Source organism: Caloenas nicobarica, chromosome 25 (assembly GCF_036013445.1).
Source record: "Caloenas nicobarica isolate bCalNic1 chromosome 25, bCalNic1.hap1, whole genome shotgun sequence".
In the NCBI taxonomy this organism is placed as follows: domain Eukaryota; kingdom Metazoa; phylum Chordata; class Aves; order Columbiformes; family Columbidae; genus Caloenas; species Caloenas nicobarica.
The window spans coordinates 4,864,401-4,884,680 of record NC_088269.1 but is presented as its reverse complement, the minus strand read 5'-3'; the positions used below and the strand labels follow the sequence as shown (position 1 = coordinate 4,884,680).

Genomic DNA, 20,280 nt, shown 5'->3' with positions numbered 1-20,280 from the left:
GGGGATACTGGACGGGGATGGGGAGGCAGGATTGGTACTGGGGGGTACTGGATGGGGGTGGGAGGGCAGGATTGGTACTGGGGGGTACTGGGCAGGGATAAGGGGGCCAGGATTGGTACTGGAGGATACAGGACAAGACTAGAGGGTGCAGCACGGGACGAGGAGGGTACGACCGGGAGCGGGACCGGGGGCTGCGGGGGGGCAGGGTCCCCGGCAGCAGCTCGGCCACGCCGCCGCCCCCCCCGGCGCTGGCCCCGCTCCCAGCCCTGAGCCCGGGGCTGCAGGGGCCGAGCTCCGCGCTTGAACCCGCCCCCGCCAGATCTCATTTCCCTAAAAAAAAAAAAAAAAAAAAAAAAAAAAAGAGAGAGAGAGAGTGAGGGGAAAAAAAAAAAAAAAAAAAAAGGAGCGAAGAAGGGAAGGAAAGAAGGGAAGAGAGGAAAAAAAAAAAAAAAAAGCCGCCGGCCCTCCCCTGCCCGCCCGCTGCCCGCGGAGCCATGGCCGGGCTGCGGAGCTGCGGGCTGCTCTGCCTGCTGCCCTGCCTGCTGCCCTGCCTGCTCCTGCCCCGGGCCCTGCGCCTCCCCGACTACTCCGATGTGCTAGAGGAGGAGGAGGAGGAGGACGCGGAGCCCCTGGACTACAAGGACCCCTGCAAAGCCGGTAGGAGCCGGGGGGATGCGGAGCCCCGGGGACGGGGGGGAACGGCCGGGCCGGGCGGGGAAACAAAGGGGAGCGCGGTGGGGGGGTGTGAGTGAGCGAGTGTGAGCAACTCGGTGTGAGCAACTCGGTGTGAGCAACTCGCGCTTAGCGAGTGTGAGTGTGCCCCGCACAACTCCACACTTCGGGGCTTTTGCAAGGGGGAAACTTGGCTCCCGCGCCGCTCCCGGCGCTCCCCGCTGCCGGGTTTTTTGGGGGGGAAGGGGGGACACACACACACAGCGTCCGGCCCCGCTCGGGGCTGCATCTGGTTGTACTTAGGGTGGGGAGCGGCTCGGGGGGGGCTGGCCCAGCGCCCCGCTTTCTGTCCCCAGCTTTGCCCGCACCGGCAGCTGTCAAAGGCTGTGGGCAGCCCCCACCCCATCCCACCCCCCAGCTGGACCCACACTCTGTGCCCCCCCTCCGGCTTTCTCCTTCTTTCCCAAACCGCAGACAGGGAAAGCTCTTTGCCCCCCTCCCCGGGGCTGCAGCGTCCTGGGACAGCCCGGCCAGGCTTTGCCATGGGCTTTGCCATGGGCTGGGGTCTCTCCGTGCTGGGTCAGGGGCTTGCTGAGCTGTTCTGCAGATTTTGGAAGAGCTGGGAGCCGGCTGGGTGCTGCGAGGGGGGCTGTCTCCGTCTCCCAAAGCGAAACAAAGGGGACAGAAGGATTTGTGGGGAGGGGGGAAACTGAGGCACAGGAGGTTCACCCAGGGCTGAGAGCAGAGGGCTTGGGTCTGGTGGGTGCCGGCTGGAGGATCACATTTCTCTTTAATGGCATTGTCTGCACTGGAAGGCGTCTGTTGATATAACTCTGTCTACATGAGGGCTTTTTTCTGGCCAAAAATCCTTCCCTTCCTGCCCTCCCGGGCTGAAACAGCTAGGCTTGCAAAACTGTCCGGGCAGAGCCGGCTGGAGCCTCCGCTCCACTCCCGCTCCATCCAGCCGCGTGGGAGAGACGAACCCAACTAATTAGGGGTGGCTTTGCCAGCCGTCCCCCCTCCTCGCCCTGCTCCCACACATCCCGAGACCCCCGGCGGGTCCCAGGGCTGGCAAGGCGCTTGTTTCCCCCCCCACTCCCCATTTTCCGCCTGCCTTTACGAGATCCTTATGTGACTAATGCAATTACGGCAGCTCTTCCCCAGGAGCCCAGGGTGGGGGGGGGATCAGGCCCTGCCACGCACCCCGGTTGGGGTCTATAGGACCGGGATGCTGAGATCCAGCAGTGGGGGCTGCTCGGTGGCCGGACCCCCCCATGCCATCCCCCTGAGCCACACAGAGGCTTGCTTTTGTTTTGGGGTGGCGAGTCCCCCCCTCCCCTTGCCCCGGAAACAGCTGAGTGCTGAGGCCTCGCCGCCAGCGCGGCCACGGGGAGGGAAAACGCCGGGAATTTGGGTTCTTGCGCACAACTCATGCCAGAGGTATCCTGAGGCCGCCTGCCCGCTCAGGATGGTTGCCCGCAGCCACCCCGGTGATGCCACCACCCGTTGGCACCGGTGCCAACGGGCCATCCCCGTCTCGGCAGAGCCACCCATGCCGCCGCGTCTCTTCCAGGGACGCCAAAAAACGGGATCTCTGGGAGATCCGGCCCTTGGACCAGCCTCCCGAGGGAGGAATTCGCCGTGGCCTCGGTTTCCCTTTACCCGGTCAGCAGGATATCCCGGTGCCCGGCGGTGAGCAGGGCACCGCTGTCTCGGATCCCGGTCGTGTTTCCATCTGGGAAAGGGCATCCGCACTTGGGAACAGCTCGGATGGGGCTTGCGGTGTTTGCAGAGCTTACTTAGTGCTTCTGACCAAACATCTCCGGCCCCTCCGTTTGCTCTTGGAGCTGGGGGGTTGCTGAGCAATTTGGCTACGGGAGCCGGGACCCCCCGGGTGCCCCCAGCACCCGTGGAGGGATGCAGCAAACTTTGCTCCCCGCATGCGGCTCCACGGCCACTTTTGGGGGTGCCTGGCTTAAGCGTGGGGCTGACATGCTTCTGTCACCCGTGGGTTTGCTGTCACCCTGCTGTGCACACTCCTGGGGAGGGCAACGTGGGGGTGCACAGCTCTGCAGAGGGAATCTGTGCTACCTGGGGGGGCTCAGCATCTATCCATGGGGTGATGGCAGAGCCGTGGGGCACATCATACGCATGGATGGGGCTGGGGGGCCTGAGCCCCCCCTCCCCGGGTGTACGAGCTTCCCAGCCGTGCTGGAGCTCTGGCTCCGGCTGCCGGGGTTTCACCTAGATTACACTTTCCAGGCGTAGTCAAGCGGAGGCTACTGGTTGCAGTCACACTTGTCAGGCTGCCCAAAAATATTTTCCAGCCGTTATATGTCACTTATTCATGCAGGGCAAAAAAAAAATCCACCCGCCGAGCCGGGGCCGGCGGGAGGCCTGCGGTTCAGGGCTCGGGACGGCGCAGAAACCTTGGAAATCCCAGCCCGATCCCGGGATCTGCTTTATCTTTGTGTAATCACCCATTCGGCGCGGCGGCATGCTCCGGCGGGGGCCGGGGGTGCCATGGCGGGGTCGGGGGGCTCGCTCGCCCGCCTGCCGTCGCTGCCCTCCCCTCCCGGCTCCTGGGAAACCCTTCGGCGGCTGATTCACGCCGGCGGGTCGCGGCGAGGGGGGTGACGGCGTTTCCTGAAGCTTTATCCGCCGCCGTGCCGGGGCTGGGAAACACATGGGATGGGGCGGCCTTGGGGAGCTGCGGCTGGACCTGGAGAGAACAAAGCAGCCGAGGGGGATACGGGGAAAGGAGAGAGGATGGCTTGCGGGTGGTTCTCCCCAAACTTTTCATCTTGGCTGTGCTGTGGAGGGCGTTTTCTGGGCGAGAACGTGCCCTTCTGGTCGCCTGCAGCTTTGCTGAGGCTTGCTGGAGGTCTCTGGCATTGTGGCAGGGAGGGAAAGCTGCATCCCACTGCATCCCACTACATCCTATTGCATCCCGCTGCATCCCCCTGTATCCCCCTGCATCCCGCTGCATCCTATTGCATCCCCCTGCATCCCCCTGCATCCCGCTGCATCCTATTGCATCCCGCTGCACCCCCTGCATCCCACTCCATCCTCTGGGATCTCCCTGCATTCTGCTGCATCCCCCTGGAGCTCCCTGCATCCCCCTGAGCTGTGGGGAGCGAGTGTCCCGTGTTGTCCCATCTATCCGGGGGCACTTTGCATGGCAAACCCCCCTCCAAACGCATGCAAAAGGCAATGAGAAAAATCCCCCCCATCTCTAAAGCTGCAGGAGGGTTTATGCAGCCCGGCCAGGGAGCTGCAAGTAAACTTTGGAAGGAGTTAATCCCTGCCTGGGGAGGGCTGGTGGGGAGAGGATTGAGCAATAAAAGCATGGCGGGGGGGGGAAAATATTTGCAGCCAGAGCTCTGGGGCAGATACACAAAGGTCTGGGAGCCCTCGAGAGCCGGTGATCCTTGGCAGAGCCGGCACCGGGTGCCAGGGGCAGGCACAGTGGCGCTGCCAGGGTCCCGTCCTGCTGTGACACCCCCAGGTGCACTGAGCTGGGTGTCGGGGGGCGTCCCCATCCCCAATGGGCTCCGGCCCCCACTGGGCTCCCCTCCTCACGGGAGAATTTAACAACAAACCCCCCCGGTCGCCTTGGCAGAGCCGTTTGCAAATATTTTCCTTTCCAGCCGCTCTCCCTTTCAGCAGTGAGCGATGCCGCTGGCCCGGGGTTGTGTTTTCCTGCAGGGGGGAGGCAGGGAGAGCCCCTACCCCCACGCAGCCCCCCAGCTCTGCCCCCGCTCCTTCCCGGGGGCTCTGACATGCCTGAGCTTTGGCATCCTCGTCACCAAGCCCCGGAGGAGGCTTTCTCCTCCGTTTGCTGTCACGGAAGAGGAGCAGAAGGAAAAATCCTCCCCTGGAGTGATCAAACCGTCCCTCCTCATCCCTCGATCTGCTCCCGGACGTTAATTAGCTGGAAGCCGTTTGCTGCCAGGGGCCGTGTTTATTAGAGGCCGGGCTCCACGGTGCTTATTTCACGCTACGCTGCAGCATCGCCCGGCACGGAGCAGCGGGCAAAGGGCTCGTACCCCGATTCCCAGGGCTGGGGAGGGGAATTGGATGCCCAGGGAAGCAGAGACGGGTGATGCTTCTGAGCGGGATGTCACAGAGGGGTGCACAGTGGGGACAGGAGGGGAACTGGGGACAGGGATCGTCACTGTGCCTTAGACATCATTCTTTAGCATCTCTGCCTTCCCCGGCTGCCTGTATTCCGCTTTCTGCCTGCACCCGGGGCAGGGATACGGGCAGGAGGGTGCCCGATGCTGGTGCAGCCTCAAGTCTTGCAAAAGCACCGGCTGGGACAAGGAAAAAGCAGGTGGGGGGGACAGTGTCTCTGTGCCAGGAGTGGCTCTTCGGGGGGTTTTCCCTTGGTGCTGACCGGCTCCATCCCTCCGTGCCTCAGTTTCCCCCCTGGCTGCAGAGGGGCCGTGATCTGACCTGGCTCCCAGCCTGGCCGCCAAGGTTTGAATTCCTGCTTTGTGCCTGCTGCGCCGCTCGGAAGGTGCTCTGGGAAAGCAAATATTCCTCGCCCCAGCATTTACAGCCTGGCTGCTCCCTCGCACTCCGAGGGGCACCGGGAGAGGGGCTGCGCCGCTGCCGGGGGGAGGACGGGGTCCAGCTCGCCCCCTCTGCGTCCTGCGTCCTGTCCCTGGGGTCTCTGTGGGGACCGCGGCAGGAGGTGGCAGTGGGGGGCTGCCCCCCATCCCGACAGCCCCCGGGATGCTCTGCGTCCCTCCACCGTTGCAGAACAGACCCCCGAGGCCATGGGGGACCCCCCAGCCCCATCCGAGCGGAGTCCCCGCTCCTCTCGCCGCGGCCCCGGTGTGTTTTGCTTCGCCGCGGGCGCAGCTGGGCTGGCGTGCGGGGGCGAGGGGCGGCGCAAGGAGCATTCCTCACATATTTACCGGCTTGTGCCGAGCCTGTGGGATGCTGCCCCGGTGACTCTGTGGCTTTACGACCCAGCAGCTCGGCTCTGAGGCCAGGATGCACCTATTAAACTGCTCTCCTCCATCCTCTGTCCCTGGCTGGGGCAGAGCAGTTTGCTCCCAGCTCCCTCGCATGCTCCAAACCCTCCCCTTGCACCGGGAGTGATGCTCGTGGCTCGACATCACACGAGGACTCGCAGCAGCTGGGCCAGAGCTGCTAAGCTGGTGAGGAAAGGCTGAGCTGAGCCTTTGCTCCGGGGCAGGGGATGCTGCTGATCCTGCCGGAGCCACCGGAGCCCGTTCTGCCCGGTGTCACTTCACCAACCAGCGGGAATCGCGTGGGGACGAGGGTCCTTCCCGGCCGGCACCGCACACGGAGGCTCGTTCGCCCCAGACTGACTTGGAACACGATCTCGCCCTGTTTATCTGCCGCCCTCCCCTGCCAAGGCTTCCCCGCCGCTCTGTTTGCTTTTGCCTGCTCACCAGAACATCGTGTTCGTGCCCCGGCCTCTTCCCGCGGGTTATCTTTTTTATTTTTTTTCTTCTACACGGTTCCCAACCTTGGTGGAGTCCAAGGTCGGGTTCATCCCGAAATCCTGGTGATGCTGGAGAGGTCAGGCCCACGGGTACCCCCCTCCCCTGGTTGCTGGTGTAAAGGATGCTGAGCAGCTCCTGCATCCCTGGCGAGGGGGACAGAGGGACCCCGCAGGGACAATGACCGAACCGTGACATGCCTGTAGCATCAGGACAGGGTTCCGCAGGGGTTGGCCCAGGTCCGAATGTAAAACCTTGTTTGTCTAAAGCTTCGGGCCCGGGGGTTACGTCACTGTTCCAAGAACCCGAAACAAAACACAGCACACAAAAAGTCAAACAGCAGCGGAGCGCTGAGTTATCTCCTGGCTGCGGGGCGAGGAAGAGCTCGGTGGGCAGGTCCCGAACAGCCCGTTGTTTTTTGGGTGCTGGGAGGGGGTGTCCCGTCCCCGTTCCTCTCTGCCCGGTGGGGATGACGATGGGGCCATCGTGTCCCCGTGGCCAGTGCCTGCCCTTGAAACCGGTGTCCTGCTGGCACCGCGTCCTCCCCGCTGGCACCACCGTAGCTCAGACTTTGTCCCCATTGCCACCACAGCCAGTGCCCCTCCGCTTGCAGGGGGTCCCCTCCACCTTGGAGGGAGGATGCTGGCTTGGCGTGGCACAAACTGGGGAGGGACAAGTGACAGCAGCGTGGCAGTGGCTCCCGCAAAGCCCCTTCGGGAGGTTCACAGCGTTTTGGTGAGCGGAGACCCCCCGAAAACCCCTCCGTGTGTCACCAGGTTGCACGGGAAGCGAGCGGGAGGTGCACACAACCAGACCCTAAAACACCGTGGAAGTTTCTCAACCCAGCTCTTCAGGCTTGCCCCCAACGTGTCCTTACAGGCTTGGCTGCCGGGACACCCCCTCGCCGCCACCCCACGGCTTCACGTCCCCTCGGGGAGCAGCAAAACCACCTTCCCCCGCCAGGATGGGGATTTTTGGGGGAGCCTCGCTGCCTCGCACCGCCCGGGCCAGCAGCCCCACGTCCCCGCGCTGGCCTGCCCGGCTCTCTCACGTATCCCAAATCCCTCACATATGGTTTCTATATCACTTGGCTCCGCCGGCGCTTGCTGGGCTGTAAGCGAGCTTAACTTTCCCTTGTCTTTCCATGCAGCTCTTGGCACGGGATGCTCGTCCTCTCTCCCTGGTCCTCCCCCGTGCTGCCCGTTCGGACACGTCTCTCCCGGCCCCGGGAGGGTGTGGGGATGCTGGGGACGGCTCCTGCCTCCGCTCTGCCCTCAAATTGCAGCCTGGCCGTGCCAGCGGCGCGGTGCTGCCAGGGGAGGTGCCGGCCCCGGCTTGTTTGCTCTTCCCTTGGCTTTGCCGCGAGGTCTGCTCCCCACCCTGGGGCTTCCTCTGCTGGGGTGCTGGGGACAGGCACAAAATGTGGCTCTTTCACCCCAAAATGTGGCTCTTTCACCAGCGGAGCGGGGTTTGGGCTCAGTGCCACGGGGTCCGGTTGAGTTGGCGCGCCCGGGGCGTTCCTCTCGCCTCGCGCCGGTTGTTGTGGACCTGTCAGGGTTATCCTCGTTGTCTCGCCTTGCTTTCGTAATTAGTGTCTCTTTTGGGACCCACTTGCTAATTGCTCGGAGCGTGGACTTGGCGCCGCTCCCCTGAGCTGCTCCAGCCACCCCGCTCCCCACCGCTGGGGCGGGCGAGCTTTGGGGGTGCCGGGGGTCCCCCCTTCACCCCAGGTACCCCCAAACCCGGGCACAGACCCTGCTCCACCCCACGCCGGCCACATCCAGAGGCGCTGGCACGGCGACGCGGCGTGACCTCAGCTCGGCCCTTGCGCCCGAACCGCCGCGTTTCCGCAAAAAAATGGGTCCCCGGGGGCTCAGCGACGGCCAAGCGCCGAAGCCGGGAGCCGCATCTTGCAGCGTTGGAGGAGGAGGAAGGGCTGCGCAGGGTTGCGTCCTCCGGCTCGGTGATGCTGAAGCATCTCTGCACCCCCAAACGCTGCGGGAGCTGTTGGGGAGGCTCCCGGCCCTGGCAGACGGACGGACAGACGGACGCCCCTCGGCCAGCTCGGTTCCCGCGGGCGCAGCGGGAGCTTCCCGGGACATATGGCAGCGCTCGGCGGCGGCAGATGACTCGGAGGTCATCGGAGCATCCCGGGGCTGTTGGAGCTCGCACGGGACCCGGGGGGGCAGGAAGGGGGTCCCAAGCTCAGTGTGGGGGTTTTTGCAAAGTGAAAAGAAGGAAAAAAAAAAAAAAAAAGAAGGCAGTTTTGCAACACAAATAATAACACTAAAAGTTGATGGAGCGGGCTTTATGCGAACCAGATGTCGGCGCGGGGCTGGCTCCAGCTGCTGGGAGAGCCGGCACGGCGGGCTGGGGAGCAGGGGGGGCACCGCGCTCGCTTTTCTTCCCGGCCCCCAGATGCAGGAAAGGAGGAGGAGGAGGAGGAGGAAGGGCTTGACTTCATCTTCAGAGCCATGCTGGGTCTGGACAGGCTGGGGAGAGGCTGGTGATGGAGACCCCAGCCCCGATGGGCTTTGGGGTCCCCTGGCAGAGTCGGGGGCGCTCAAAACTCCTTCCCCCCGCAGCTGCCTTCCTGGGGGACATCGCCCTGGACGAGGAGGACCTGCGGCTCTTCCGAGTGGAGCGGGTGGTGGACCTGGCCCATCACACCATCACCCGCCTGCCCACCAACTCCTCAGGTGCCGCCGCCATCCCAGCCCCTCCCCGCCGCCTCCATCCCCGCGCGGGGGCTGCCCAAAATCACGCCCCCCGCCTCCCCGCAGGCAGCAACGCCACCCACACCAACCTGCGCCCCGGCCACCAACCGCGCGGCCGTGGCCGGCAACGGGGACGGAGCCGCCGCGCCGCCACGTCCCGGCCGGAGAGAGTGTGGCCGGACGGCGTCATCCCCTACGTGATCAGCGGCAACTTCAGCGGTGAGTGCCGGGGGGGGTGACGCTCCATCCCCGCCGTGCCTCCGTTTCCCCGCCGCCGGGCTGACGGTCCCCGCCGCCCCCTCCCGCAGGCAGCCAGCGAGCCATCTTCCGGCAGGCGATGCGGCACTGGGAGAAGCACACCTGCGTCACCTTCCTGGAGCGCAACGACGAGGACAGCTACATCGTCTTCACCTACCGACCCTGCGGGTACGTGCTGGGGGTCCTGGGTGCGCGACGGGACCGCCCCATCCCTTGGCCGTTGCGCCACAAACGGGGAGCGCGGCGGTTCATTCGTTAGGATGCTCGGCTGATGTGTTTTGGCACCGCGGCGGGGGCAAACCGCCTGGCTCGGATTGCTGGGTTTCACGGAGGGCTGGGAGGTGACAGGGACGCGTCCCCGGGGTCGGGTCCCCATGGGCGGTTGGACGCGGGAGGTGTCGTTGCTGAGGTCGGTGGCGCGGCACCAGCCCGGGCTCACGGCGGGGCCGACGCCAAAGGAAACAGGGGTTTGGAAGAGCTCGGCGTCTTCACGCGCCGGGACACGGCCCCGGCCAAGCAGATGCTGGGGAGGAGGTTTTCCCCTGGGACGGGCTGTGCGTGGAGGCGAGGGGGTGACTGTGTCCCCCAGAGAGCCGGAGCTCACCCAGTGCCACCCACCTTCCCCCCCAGGTGCTGCTCCTACGTGGGGCGCCGAGGGGGGGGACCCCAAGCCATCTCCATCGGCAAAAACTGCGACAAATTCGGCATCGTGGTGCACGAGCTGGGCCACGTCATCGGGTTTTGGCACGAGCACACGCGCCCCGACCGCGATGACCACGTCTCCATCATCCGGGAGAACATCCAGCCAGGTAGGGACCAGACTCCCTCCTCCTCCTCATCCTCCCTGCCATGGGCCCCCCCCGGTGACATCCCCATCCCTCTGCAGGGCAGGAGTACAACTTCTTGAAGATGGAGCCGGAGGAGGTGGAGTCGCTGGGCGAGACGTACGATTTCGACAGCATCATGCACTACGCCAGGAACACCTTCTCCAGGTACAGGGTGGCTCCCCCCATGTCCCCGTCCCCCCCGCAGCACCAGGGATGGTGACACAAGGTCCCCAGCACCAGGGGACGGTGGCACTTTAGCAGCTCTGCACGGGGTTCCTGCACTTGGAGCAAGGCTCCCATGTCCAGCAGAGCAGGATGAAGCCCCACGGCATCCCTTGCCAGGGCAGGGATGCTGCTGTCCCCGCTGTCACCTCTGTCAGGGACACGTCCCCGCTGACTCACCGGCCCGCAGGCTTTAATTAGCCGGGCTGTTTTTAGCATCCTCCTCCCGTTGGCGGGGAGCAGCCGCAGCCTGGCGCTTTCCAGCCTCTGCCCGCTCTCGCCCCAGGGGCATCTTCCTCGACACCATCCTGCCCAAGTACGACGTGAACGGCGTCCGTCCCGCCATCGGCCAGAGGACACGGCTGAGCAAAGGGGACATCGCCCAGGCCCGCAAGCTCTACCGCTGCCCGGGTGAGTGTCACTGCCGGGGGGCGGTCAGATGGGGTGAGCGTGGATGGGGACGTGTCTGCCGGGAAATGGCTCTGTGTTCACCCCAAAACCTGGCAAAGGAAGGATAACCCTGTTTCCAGTGGAAGAATGCTCTTTGGGGTACTCCTTGCCATCAGACCCCCCCGCAAGGACCATGCACGTTGCCTTTCTCCATCCACGGTGCTTTTCTGGCGTGTTTGTGAGCAGAAGCGAAATACAAGGCATCGGTGAGCCTCAGGCTCTGGCTGTGGGAGAAAGAGCATCCTCAGCCATCCTCTCCTCCCAATTGTCCAAGGAAAGAGCATCGCCTAAAGAGCATCCCCCAAAAGAGCATCACCCAAAAGAGCATCCTCCAGACAGCATCCTCCAAAGAGCATCCTCCAAAGAGCATCCTCCAAAGAGTATCCTCCAAAGAGCATGCCCCAAAAGAGCATCCTCCAAAGAGCATCCTCCAAAGTGCATCCCCCAAAAGAGCATCACCCAAAAGAGCATCCTCCAGACAGCATCCTCCAAAGAGCATCCTCCAAAGAGCATCCTCCAAAGAGTATCCTCCAAAGAGCATGCCCCAAAAGAGCATCCTCCAAAGAGCATCCTCCAAAGAGCATCCTCCAAAGTGCATCCTCCAAAGAGCATCTTCCAAAGAGTATCTTCCAAAGAGCATCCCCCAAAGAGCAGCCTCGAAGAGCATCCTTGAAGGGCAGAGCATCCTCCAAGAGCATCCTCCAACCCACCCCAACAGCAAGAGGGTTTTGGATGAGGCACGGGGCCGGTGCAGAGCCAGGGATGCTCAGCACAACCAGTACATGGATCAGCACCTTGAATGGCTCCAAGGACCGTGGCCCATGAGAAGTGACATCGCTCTGAGTGCTGGGGACGCTGGCACGAGTTCCGCCACAGCTGCAGGCATGTGCTCCAGGACTGCGCTGGCAACATCTGCAAGGAGTTTGGCTCCCACACGCTCCTGCTTAATTCCAGCAACTAATTAGCAGCCTGGAAGAGGGATGCCTTTGTGAGGGGCCCCGGCAGCCAGCTGTGCCGCTTTCGGGGCCTGCCAGAGCAAGCAGGAAATGTCATTAGGTAGAGGAGAGGAAAAAAAGCCCAAAAAGAGAGCCTCCCCCCCCCAAAAAAAGTCCTTCTGCAGCCCGGCTTTCCCTTCCCTTCGTTTCCACTGTAAAGAGGGGAAAAAAGGCAACCAGCCCAGGTTTCAAGCCGCCTTTTTTGAAGGTTTCACCATTCATCTTGCAGCGCGGCCGCCTTGGCCCCGCGACAGCCGGAGCCGAGCGCCGTGTGCCGTGGCCGCGGCATCATGTGGCTTCCAGATGGTGATGCTGGGTCGGATCCAGCCGCGGAAACCTGCCCGTACCCAGGCTACGAGCTGGGGGGATCCTCCCCCCAGGGTTTGGTGCTTGCGAGGGGGTGCTGGGGAGCCGGGAGCATCCCCAGGTGCAGTTTGGGGTTTTTTTTTTGCAGGGATGTCCTGGGGGTGGTAAAAGGATGCAAGGAGGGCTGGGAGCAGCAACTGCTCCGAACCCAATGCCACCCATAGCGGGGGCTTCCTGGGGGTCTGACCCCCACTTTTTCCCCCTCGGCAGCCTGTGGGGAGACGCTCCAGGACAGCCAGGGCAACTTCTCCTCCCCCGAATTCCCCAACGGCTACTCTGCCCACATGCACTGCGTCTGGAGGATCTCCGTCACCCCCGGAGAGAAGGTACCGGCCACCAGCGCGGCGCCCAAGGCCCTCAGCTCCTCCCAGCCCTCCTCCTCCTCCTCACCCCATCTTATAATACCCTTTTTTCCGGGGTTCCTCTAACCCCAGCATCCCCCTGGTTCGGGATGCTACCAGGCATCACCACGGGTCTGGGTACCACCCGGCAGAGAGACCCGCGGGGTGCGGGTGGAGAGGCTCACCCCACGCTTTTTTCCCCCTCTCCCCGATTTTAGATCATCCTGAACTTCACCACCCTGGACCTCTACCGAAGCCGGCTGTGCTGGTACGACTACGTGGAGGTGAGAGACGGGTTCTGGAGAAAGGCCACGCTGCGAGGTAACCAAACCGGGAGCTCTCAGCCTGCCCGGCGGCGCTGCCCGCCCGCTGCCCGCACCTCCTGCCCGCCGCGGGGATGCTCGGGGTGCAGGCAGCGGGGCCGGGGCTCCCCTCTGCCTGTATCCCTGCCTGCGATGTGCCAAAGCCTTGGGGAGGGGAGGAACCACCCCCGGAGGGGTTATTGGGGTGAACGGGGCTCCCAGTTGCTGGGACACACCAGTGAAACCGGTCTGGCTGATCCCGGGGATGTGCCAGTATCTTGGTCCCATCCCCATGAACTGGGTGTTCCCCAAATCCCTGTTGACCCCCGCGCTCTGAAATAACCATTTTCTATAAAACGGACGGAAAATCCTTTTCCCTTTAGAACGCCGGTGGGGAGGGGGTGTGCTGGGGGGGCACTGGGAGGCGGTGGTGAGGAAGAGGAGGGTGCCCGGCCGGCGGCAGCCCAGCAAACCTTCATCCCCAGGCAGGTTCTGCGGGAACAAGCTGCCCGAGCCCATCGTCTCCACCGACAGCCGCCTGTGGGTTGAATTTCGCAGCAGCAGCAACTGGGTGGGCAAGGGCTTCTTCGCCGTCTACGAAGGTAGGGGAGGGCGGCGGGGGGACACGGGGCTGGCGGTGGGGCTGGGGGGCTCAGGCGGCTTCTCCTCCCTCCCAGCCATCTGCGGGGGGGACGTGAAGAAGGACAATGGGCACATCCAGTCCCCCAATTACCCCGACGACTACCGGCCCAGCAAGGTGTGCGTCTGGAAAATCACCGTCTCCGAGGGCTTCCACGTGGGCCTGACCTTCCAGTCCTTCGAGGTGGGTGAGCATCCCCCCCGGCCTTGCCGTGCCCCCCGATTTCCCTGGGAAATCTCTCCAGCAGCATCTCCCCGACCCTGGGTTGGATTAGATGATCTCCAGAGGTCCCTTCCAACCCCAACCATTCTGTGATTCTGTGACCCAATACACCGCACGGGATGCGCTTGGGGTTGTTGCTGCCCGCATCTCTCTGCACTGCCTCCGTGCCTCAGTTTCCCCACGCAGTAGACTGGCTCTTTTCACCGATGGGCGTGTGGGTCTGGGAGCGCGGACATAAGGAAAGGGGCAGGCAGGGTTTGGGGATGCTGGGGACAAAACAGCGTGTCCCCTTGCTAATTTACGCCCCCGCCTAGATCGAGCGGCATGACAGCTGCGCCTACGACTACTTGGAAATCCGGGATGGCAGCAGCGAGTCCAGCAGCCTCATCGGGCGCTACTGCGGCTACGACAAACCCGACGACATCAAGAGCACCTCCAACAAGCTCTGGATGAAATTCGTCTCGGACGGCTCCATCAACAAGGCGGGCTTTGCCGTCAACTTCTTCAAAGGTAGGAGATGTGCTGGGGGAGTGCACACGGGGGGCTCGGCAGCCCCGCTCAGCCCATTGTCCCTTCCCAGAGGTGGACGAGTGTTCCCGTCCCAATAACGGCGGCTGCGAGCAGCGTTGCATCAACACCCTGGGCAGCTACAAATGCGCCTGTGACCCCGGCTACGAGCTGGCGTCCGACAAACGCCGCTGCGAGGGTGAGCCCCCCCCGTTTTGCCACCCCCCCACACCCCACGCAGCATCCCGCATCCCGGGGGCGTGATGGGCACCGGGTACCTGCCGCCCTGCAGCCGCCTGCGGAGGGTTCCTCACCAAGCTCAACGGCTCCATCACCAGCCCCGGGTGGCCCAAGGAGTACCCCCCCAACAAAAACTGCATCTGGCAGCTGGTGGCCCCCACCCAGTACCGCATCTCGCTGCAGTTTGACTTCTTCGAGACCGAGGGCAATGATGTGAGTCCATCCGGAGCGGCCCCTCTCCATCCCGTGTCGCCTCCCGATGCCACCGGGGGATTGCAGGGGTGGCACAGCCCCGTGTCCCCCCCTAATCTCTTTGCTCCCCGCCCCAACTCCAGGTCTGCAAATACGACTTTGTGGAGGTGCGCAGCGGGCTGACCGCCGACTCCAAGCTGCACGGCAAGTTCTGCGGCGCCGAGAAGCCGGACGTCATCACCTCCCAGTACAACAACATGAGGATCGAGTTCAAATCCGACAACACCGTCTCCAAAAAGGGTTTTAAAGCCCATTTCTTCTCAGGTAGAGCTGCCCGACCCCGGCATGGGCACCCCCTGCCAACCCCTCCGAGCCGCTGCTAACACCTGCCCTTGCCTGCGCCGGGGGTGCAGCCCCCCCATCCCACCCAGCGGCAGGGGCATCCTTGGGGTCTGACCCCCCCCAGCCTCCAGCAGCCCCCTAGCAGCGCATTTTGCTGCTTCTCAAGGCTTTTCCCCTATTTTGGGGGGCAATTTGGTCCTACCTCAGACACTGGGGGAGTCCCCAAACGGCCGATTGGGTGCTGGGCTCCGGCTGCACCCGCAAAAGCGGGGGGACAACGCGCTGGGGACAGGGATGTGCTCAGCCCTGGGGGGGTCTGGGCACTGCACCCCCGCGGTGGGTGCTGCCACGGGGGGACGGCGATGCCCCCGCTCTGCTGCTGCTGCCCCCGCTCCATCCCGCTGCGCTGCACGGCCACTGGCTTCCCCGCATCCCGGGCAGGGCGGGGGGACACCGGCATCCAGCCCCCACCGCATCTCAGGTCTCCAGACTGGTCCCTCCTCCCAAAAACCTGCTTATCCCTGGTCCTCTCTCCTCTCCTGGGCCACCCCGCCAGGAGATGGTGGCACTTTCGGATGGGGATGGGGACACGGAGCATAACGCGCAATTGGCCGCGGCCAAGCGTCACCCGGGGCTGGTCCCCAGGCTGGTGTGACACCCTGGACATCAGCAAGTGGCCAACAGCACGTCCTGGCCAGGCTGGGCTGGACCGCACCACCGGCGCTTCGTCCGTCCTGCTGCTTTTTGGCCCCATCAGGATGTTTTTAAGGGACAACGTGGCCGGAGCCACCGTCCCCAGAAGCTCTCGGGCTTCCCGGAGCGGCAGAGACCCACAGGCCAGGGGGAGAGTGTCTTTGCTTTATTTTTTTTAAATTAAAACCAAGGCAAGTAAGGTGGCCCAGCCATCGGGAGCCGGTGCCCTCCAGCAAAGCCAGACCCGGGGAAAGCCCAGCGGGGCCACGGGGCAGCCGGGTGAGTCCCCCCACTCCGGGCTCCTTCCCTCTCCTCCTCCTCCTCCCGCAGGGGGGTCCCGTGGGGGCTGCTGTTATCCCAGACCACCAAACCGTCTCCCACCCGCCGTGCAGGTCTCGGGCTTTCCCGGCAGCAGGACCACGCTGGAGGACTTGGCCACACCAGGGTCTCCCACCGGGGTCGCTCCCCAGCCCAGCCCTGAGCAAAGCATCTCAGTGCTGCTCATTTTTTAGCCGCGGAGGGTCTCTGAGCTCCATCCCCGCGTGGGCAGCCTGGCCCCCCCAGGCACCCATTTCCCCCACACACACTGAAGATGTGGCCCCTTCCTCCTCCTCCTCGCACATAAGGATGCGTTGACACGGATTCCGCCACGGTGTTGGCACCCAGGTACGTGTGTCCCCCCCCCGGCTCTTTGCCAAGCCCCCGGTGCGCAGGGGGGTCTGTAGCGGGGTGACGGGGGCGGTGAGGGGGGTGAGCAAGCCCGGAGCTGTCCGGGATGCACGGCGGGATAACGGTGAGCGCACGGCACGCTGGTTAGAATAAAGGATTTGCTAAAGACACCGACCCGGTTGGGCTTCTTTCCTCTGCCAACTCTCTCCGCTCTTGTCTCGCCCCCCCAGGCTCCCTCCGTCCCCCTGGTGCTGGAGCTGCTCTGAGCCCCCCCCGGCCCATCCGAAGCCCCTTCCCATCCCCAAAATGAGCTTTTTCCGCCTCGCTTTCTCTCTCAGATCTAGGAGACGGCAGGTTGAGAGGTGGCCGTGGGGCTTGGGGCTGTTCCGAGGGGGCTGGGGGGGAAATGGGCAGGACCCCCCCTCGCTGCTGCTGAGGGATGCTCTTATCCAGCATCACCCCGTCCCCATGCCGGGGGCAAGCTTGGCACGGATAGGGATGCTCGGGTGGGTGGTACCCGCTTGCTGCTGGCTTCCCCCCCCAAAAACCATCACGCCATGGGGAGGGGGAGCAAGGAAGGGTGATGGGCTGTGGAGCATCCCACCCTGATCCCAAAACGGGGGCTCTGGGCGGGGGTTGGCGAGCCCTGAGACACCAGCAATAGGGACCTGGGGCAGGTGGTGGGTGCTGGGAGGTAAGTACAGCCAGCCCGGGGCGGGGACACACCTTGTTCTGGGTGACCCCAAACCCTTCTGCTGCCATTCCCAAGCCGAAAACCCCCTGGAACCCACCCAAAGCGCATCCTCATCCTCCCGGAGCCAGCCGTGCCGCCTCCTCCTCCTCCTCTTCCTCCCCACGGAGCCCCGGCTGCACGAGGGGTTCGGGGGGTCCCCGCCTGCTTCCCCCGCTGCCGCTCTGCATGTCCCCCCGCCGTCCCCACCGCCCCCCGCTCCCCCCATCGCTCCCCCCCTTTTCTCCTTTCTCTCTCTTTGCAGAGAAGAAGCAGCAGCTGCAGCCCCCGAAATCTCGCCCCCCCGGCCTGAAGTTCCGCCTGCAGAAGCGGCCGCGGGGCCCCTCCTGAGCGCCCCCCCGTCCCCCCCGTCTCTCTCAGGAACGCCGCGGTCCCGGTGCCGCGCGGGACTGTGCCGGGGCCAAGCCGAGCCCAGCCAAGCCGAGCTCAGCCAAGCCGAGCCCAGCCGAGCCGTGCCGCCGGCCCCGGCAGCCCCTTGCTTGACAGAACTGGTTGTTGGCCTTATTTTTAATTTTTTTAATTTTTTTTTTAATTGGTTTTAAGCCCTGTCCCCATTGTTTTTGTCATTGACCAGCTGACCTCGGTGCTTTTTGGTTTGTTTTTTTTTTTTTTCCCCCGATTTTTACCGTGTCTGTGACATTTCCCTGTCGATGAGTAAAGAGGGACTCCCGCGTCCTGGTCTTTCTTGTGCATCTTTTGGTTGTCACTGTGTGTTCTTCTGCCTTCCCCGTCCGTACCATCAACAGGTAACGGTTGTCCCCATGGGTGACCCCGGGAGAGGAGGACCTGTCCCACCCACCCACCCACCTACCCACCCGTGGGGGCTGCTCTGGTTTGGGCAAGGGACAGCGGAGCTGCTTGGTGATGGCCAGAGGCGCTTGCGTGGGGCTGGGGACCAGCAGGGCTGTGCCAGATGCTGTGCCGGATGCTGTGCCGGGATGCTGTGCTGGATTCTGTGCTGGATTCTGTGCCACGATGCTGTGCCGGACTCCGTGCTGAAATTCTGCGCTGGGATTCCATGACAGGATTCTGTGCCGGGATGCTGTGCTGGAATTCTGTGCCGGATTCTGTGCCAGAATACCATGCTGGAATGCCATGCTGGGATTCTGTGCTGGAATACTGTGCTGGGATTCCATGCTAGAATTCTGTGCTGGGATGCTGTGCCGGGATTCCGTGCTGGGATGCTGTGCCGGCATCCTGCACTGGAATTCTGTGCTGGGATGCTGTGCCGGGATTCCGTGCCGGGATGCTGTGCTGGGATCCTGCACTGGAATTCTGTGCTGGGATGCTGTGCTGGGATTCCATGCCGGGATGCTGTGCTGGGATCCTGCACTGGAATTCTGTGCTGGGATGCTGTGCCGGGATTCCGTGCCGGGATGCTGTGCCGGGATCCTGCGCCGGAATTCTGTGCTGGGATTCCATGCTGGGATTCCGTGCCGGGATGCTGTGCTGGGATCCTGCGCTGGAATTCTGTGCTGGGATTCCGTGCCGGGATCCCATGCCAGGATGCCGCGCTGGGATGCCGGACACCGCGCTTTGTCCCCCGGCTCAGCCGCGGTGCCTCTGCTCTCTCGCAGACAAGGACGAGTGCTCCAAGAACAACGGGGGCTGCCAGCACGAGTGCCTCAACTCCTTCGGCAGCTACGAGTGCCAGTGCCGCAGTGGCTTCGTGCTGCACGACAACAAGCACGACTGCAAGGAAGGTGGGTCCGCACCCCAAATCCATCCCTCAACCCTGACAGGACCCCCCCACAGCCATCACCCCCCGCTCTCCCCGCAGCCGGCTGTGACCATAAGGTGACATCCATCTCGGGGACCATCACCAGCCCCAACTGGCCTGATAAATACCCCAGCAAGAAGGAGTGTACCTGGGCCATCAGCACCACGCCGGGACACCGTGTCAAGCTGGTAGGGATGGGGAGGGGACCGAGGAGCCGGGGGGACAGCACCGGGGTCCCCTCTGAGCGCCGGCGGCTCGGCCATCGCCTCCACAGACCTTCTCGGAGCTGGACGTGGAGGCGCAGCAGGAATGCGCCTACGATCACCTGGAGATCTACGATGGCAAAGACGCCAAAGCCCCCGCGCTCGGCCGCTTCTGCGGGGCCAAAGAACCCGAGCCCCTTGTCTCCTCCGGCAACAAGATGTTCCTCAAGTTCGTCTCCGATAACTCCGTCCAAAAAAAGGGCTTCGAGGCCACCCACGCCACAGGTACCACCGTGGGACTGGGGGAAACTGCGCGATGCGGGGTGACCATAGATCCTCCTAAACCTCGTCCCCTCTTGCTTTTTTCCCCCCAGTATGCGGGGGCCAGGTCCACGCCGAGGTGAAGACCAAGGATTTATATTCCCACGCCCAGTTCGGGGATAACAACTACCCGGGGGGGTCGGACTGCGAGTGGGTGATCATGGCGGAGGAGGGTTATGGTGTGGAGCTCATCTTCCAGACCTTCGAGATCGAGGAGGAAGCCGACTGCGGCTACGACTACATGGAGCTCTTCGACGGCTACGACGGGACGGCCCCGCGGCTCGGGCGCTTCTGCGGCTCCGGGGTGAGCGGGGGGTTTGGGGGAGGGATGATGGGTCGAAATGCGAAAAAAAAAAAAATAAGGGGTGATGGGTGATGCTGAGCCAAGAGCGGTGCTGAGAAATCCCCAGCATTTTGGGGTTGTACATGGGGGTGTGATGATTTTGCACCCTCCCCATCACCACCACCACTCCCCCCACCCTGAAAAATGCTCACGCATCCCAGGGATGCTCGTGGTCCTCAGCATCCCTCTTCCCCCACTCCCCGGCAGCCCCCAGAGGAGATTTACTCCGCCGGAGATTCGGTGATGATCCGCTTCCACTCGGACGACACCATCAACAAGAAGGGTTTCCACCTTCGCTACACCAGCACCAAGTTCCAGGACACGCTGCACACGAAGAAATAAGGGCCTGGGGGGGGTCCCAGTCCCCCGCCATGGGCAGGGGAGGAGGAGGAGGAGGGCAGGGAGGAAGGCGGGGGGAGCTCTGCCCCGCACAGACTGCACAGAGGAGCACACAGCCAAACCTCAGCACTCAAGACACGTTCGCACGGGGGCACAAGGGCAGAGGGGGGTCCCCTCCGCCCCCCCGGAGCTGGGGGGGGTGCCGAGCAGGGTCTCCCCCGGCCGAGCTGACCGCAGCTCTCTGAATGTACAAACCAGTAACCGGGAAGAGCCCAACACACAAAGGTGCTGTCTCTGTCTTGTACCGACGAAATAAATAAAATACCCTTGTACTTGGAGGGGGGCAGGCCCAGCTTCTTTCCTTCCAGCGCTCCCCCCCAGCAAGGGAGACAGCACCCAAAAATGGGGCTGGATGTGGGGGGAGCACCCCAGCACCCTGCAGCACACCCCCGGCGCTGGGGCTCCCCG

At 63.7% G+C, this 20,280-nt stretch overlaps 1 protein-coding gene and 1 long non-coding RNA gene across 5 annotated transcripts; both read left to right on the top strand.

Annotated features, from left to right (window-relative positions):
• Positions 1 to 420: 420 nt before the first annotated feature.
• On the top strand, positions 421 to 20,141 carry BMP1 (bone morphogenetic protein 1). Of its 4 annotated transcripts, XM_065651619.1 has the most exons (20): positions 421 to 657; positions 8,738 to 8,851; positions 8,936 to 9,088; positions 9,178 to 9,295; positions 9,758 to 9,936; positions 10,014 to 10,119; positions 10,463 to 10,587; positions 12,198 to 12,313; positions 12,547 to 12,649; positions 13,116 to 13,232; positions 13,308 to 13,453; positions 13,807 to 14,002; positions 14,073 to 14,198; positions 14,292 to 14,452; positions 14,575 to 14,755; positions 18,464 to 18,589; positions 18,667 to 18,794; positions 18,881 to 19,094; positions 19,184 to 19,434; positions 19,681 to 20,141. In XM_065651619.1, exons 1-20 carry the CDS (start codon positions 495 to 497, stop codon positions 19,813 to 19,815), a joined length of 2,958 nt encoding a protein of 985 aa, XP_065507691.1. In that variant the 5' UTR covers positions 421 to 494; the 3' UTR covers positions 19,816 to 20,141. The 4 variants fall into 4 exon arrangements, with proteins under 4 accessions (XP_065507691.1, XP_065507690.1, XP_065507693.1 ...); XM_065651618.1 differs by having other exon boundaries at positions 8,738 to 9,088; XM_065651621.1 differs by lacking the exons at positions 18,464 to 18,589; positions 18,667 to 18,794; positions 18,881 to 19,094; positions 19,184 to 19,434; positions 19,681 to 20,141 and adding an exon at positions 17,131 to 18,231.
• Positions 14,762 to 16,437, top strand: LOC135998431 (uncharacterized). Its single transcript, XR_010607532.1, has 3 exons — positions 14,762 to 15,745; positions 15,859 to 16,132; positions 16,366 to 16,437. It is a non-coding gene; the product is annotated as an uncharacterized LOC135998431 (long non-coding RNA).
• Positions 20,142 to 20,280: the final 139 nt, after the last annotated feature.

Bases quoted from the DNA above. Each gene is read 5' to 3' on its own strand.
- BMP1 (XM_065651618.1), top strand. From the start codon at position 495: ATGGCCGGGCTGCGGAGCTGCGGGCTGCTCTGCCTGCTGCCCTGCCTG. The intron at 14,199-14,291 runs GTGAGCCCCCCC...GCCGCCCTGCAG, and splicing joins CGACAAACGCCGCTGCGAGG to CCGCCTGCGGAGGGTTCCTC. The intron at 18,795-18,880 runs GTAGGGATGGGG...TCGCCTCCACAG, and splicing joins CGGGACACCGTGTCAAGCTG to ACCTTCTCGGAGCTGGACGT.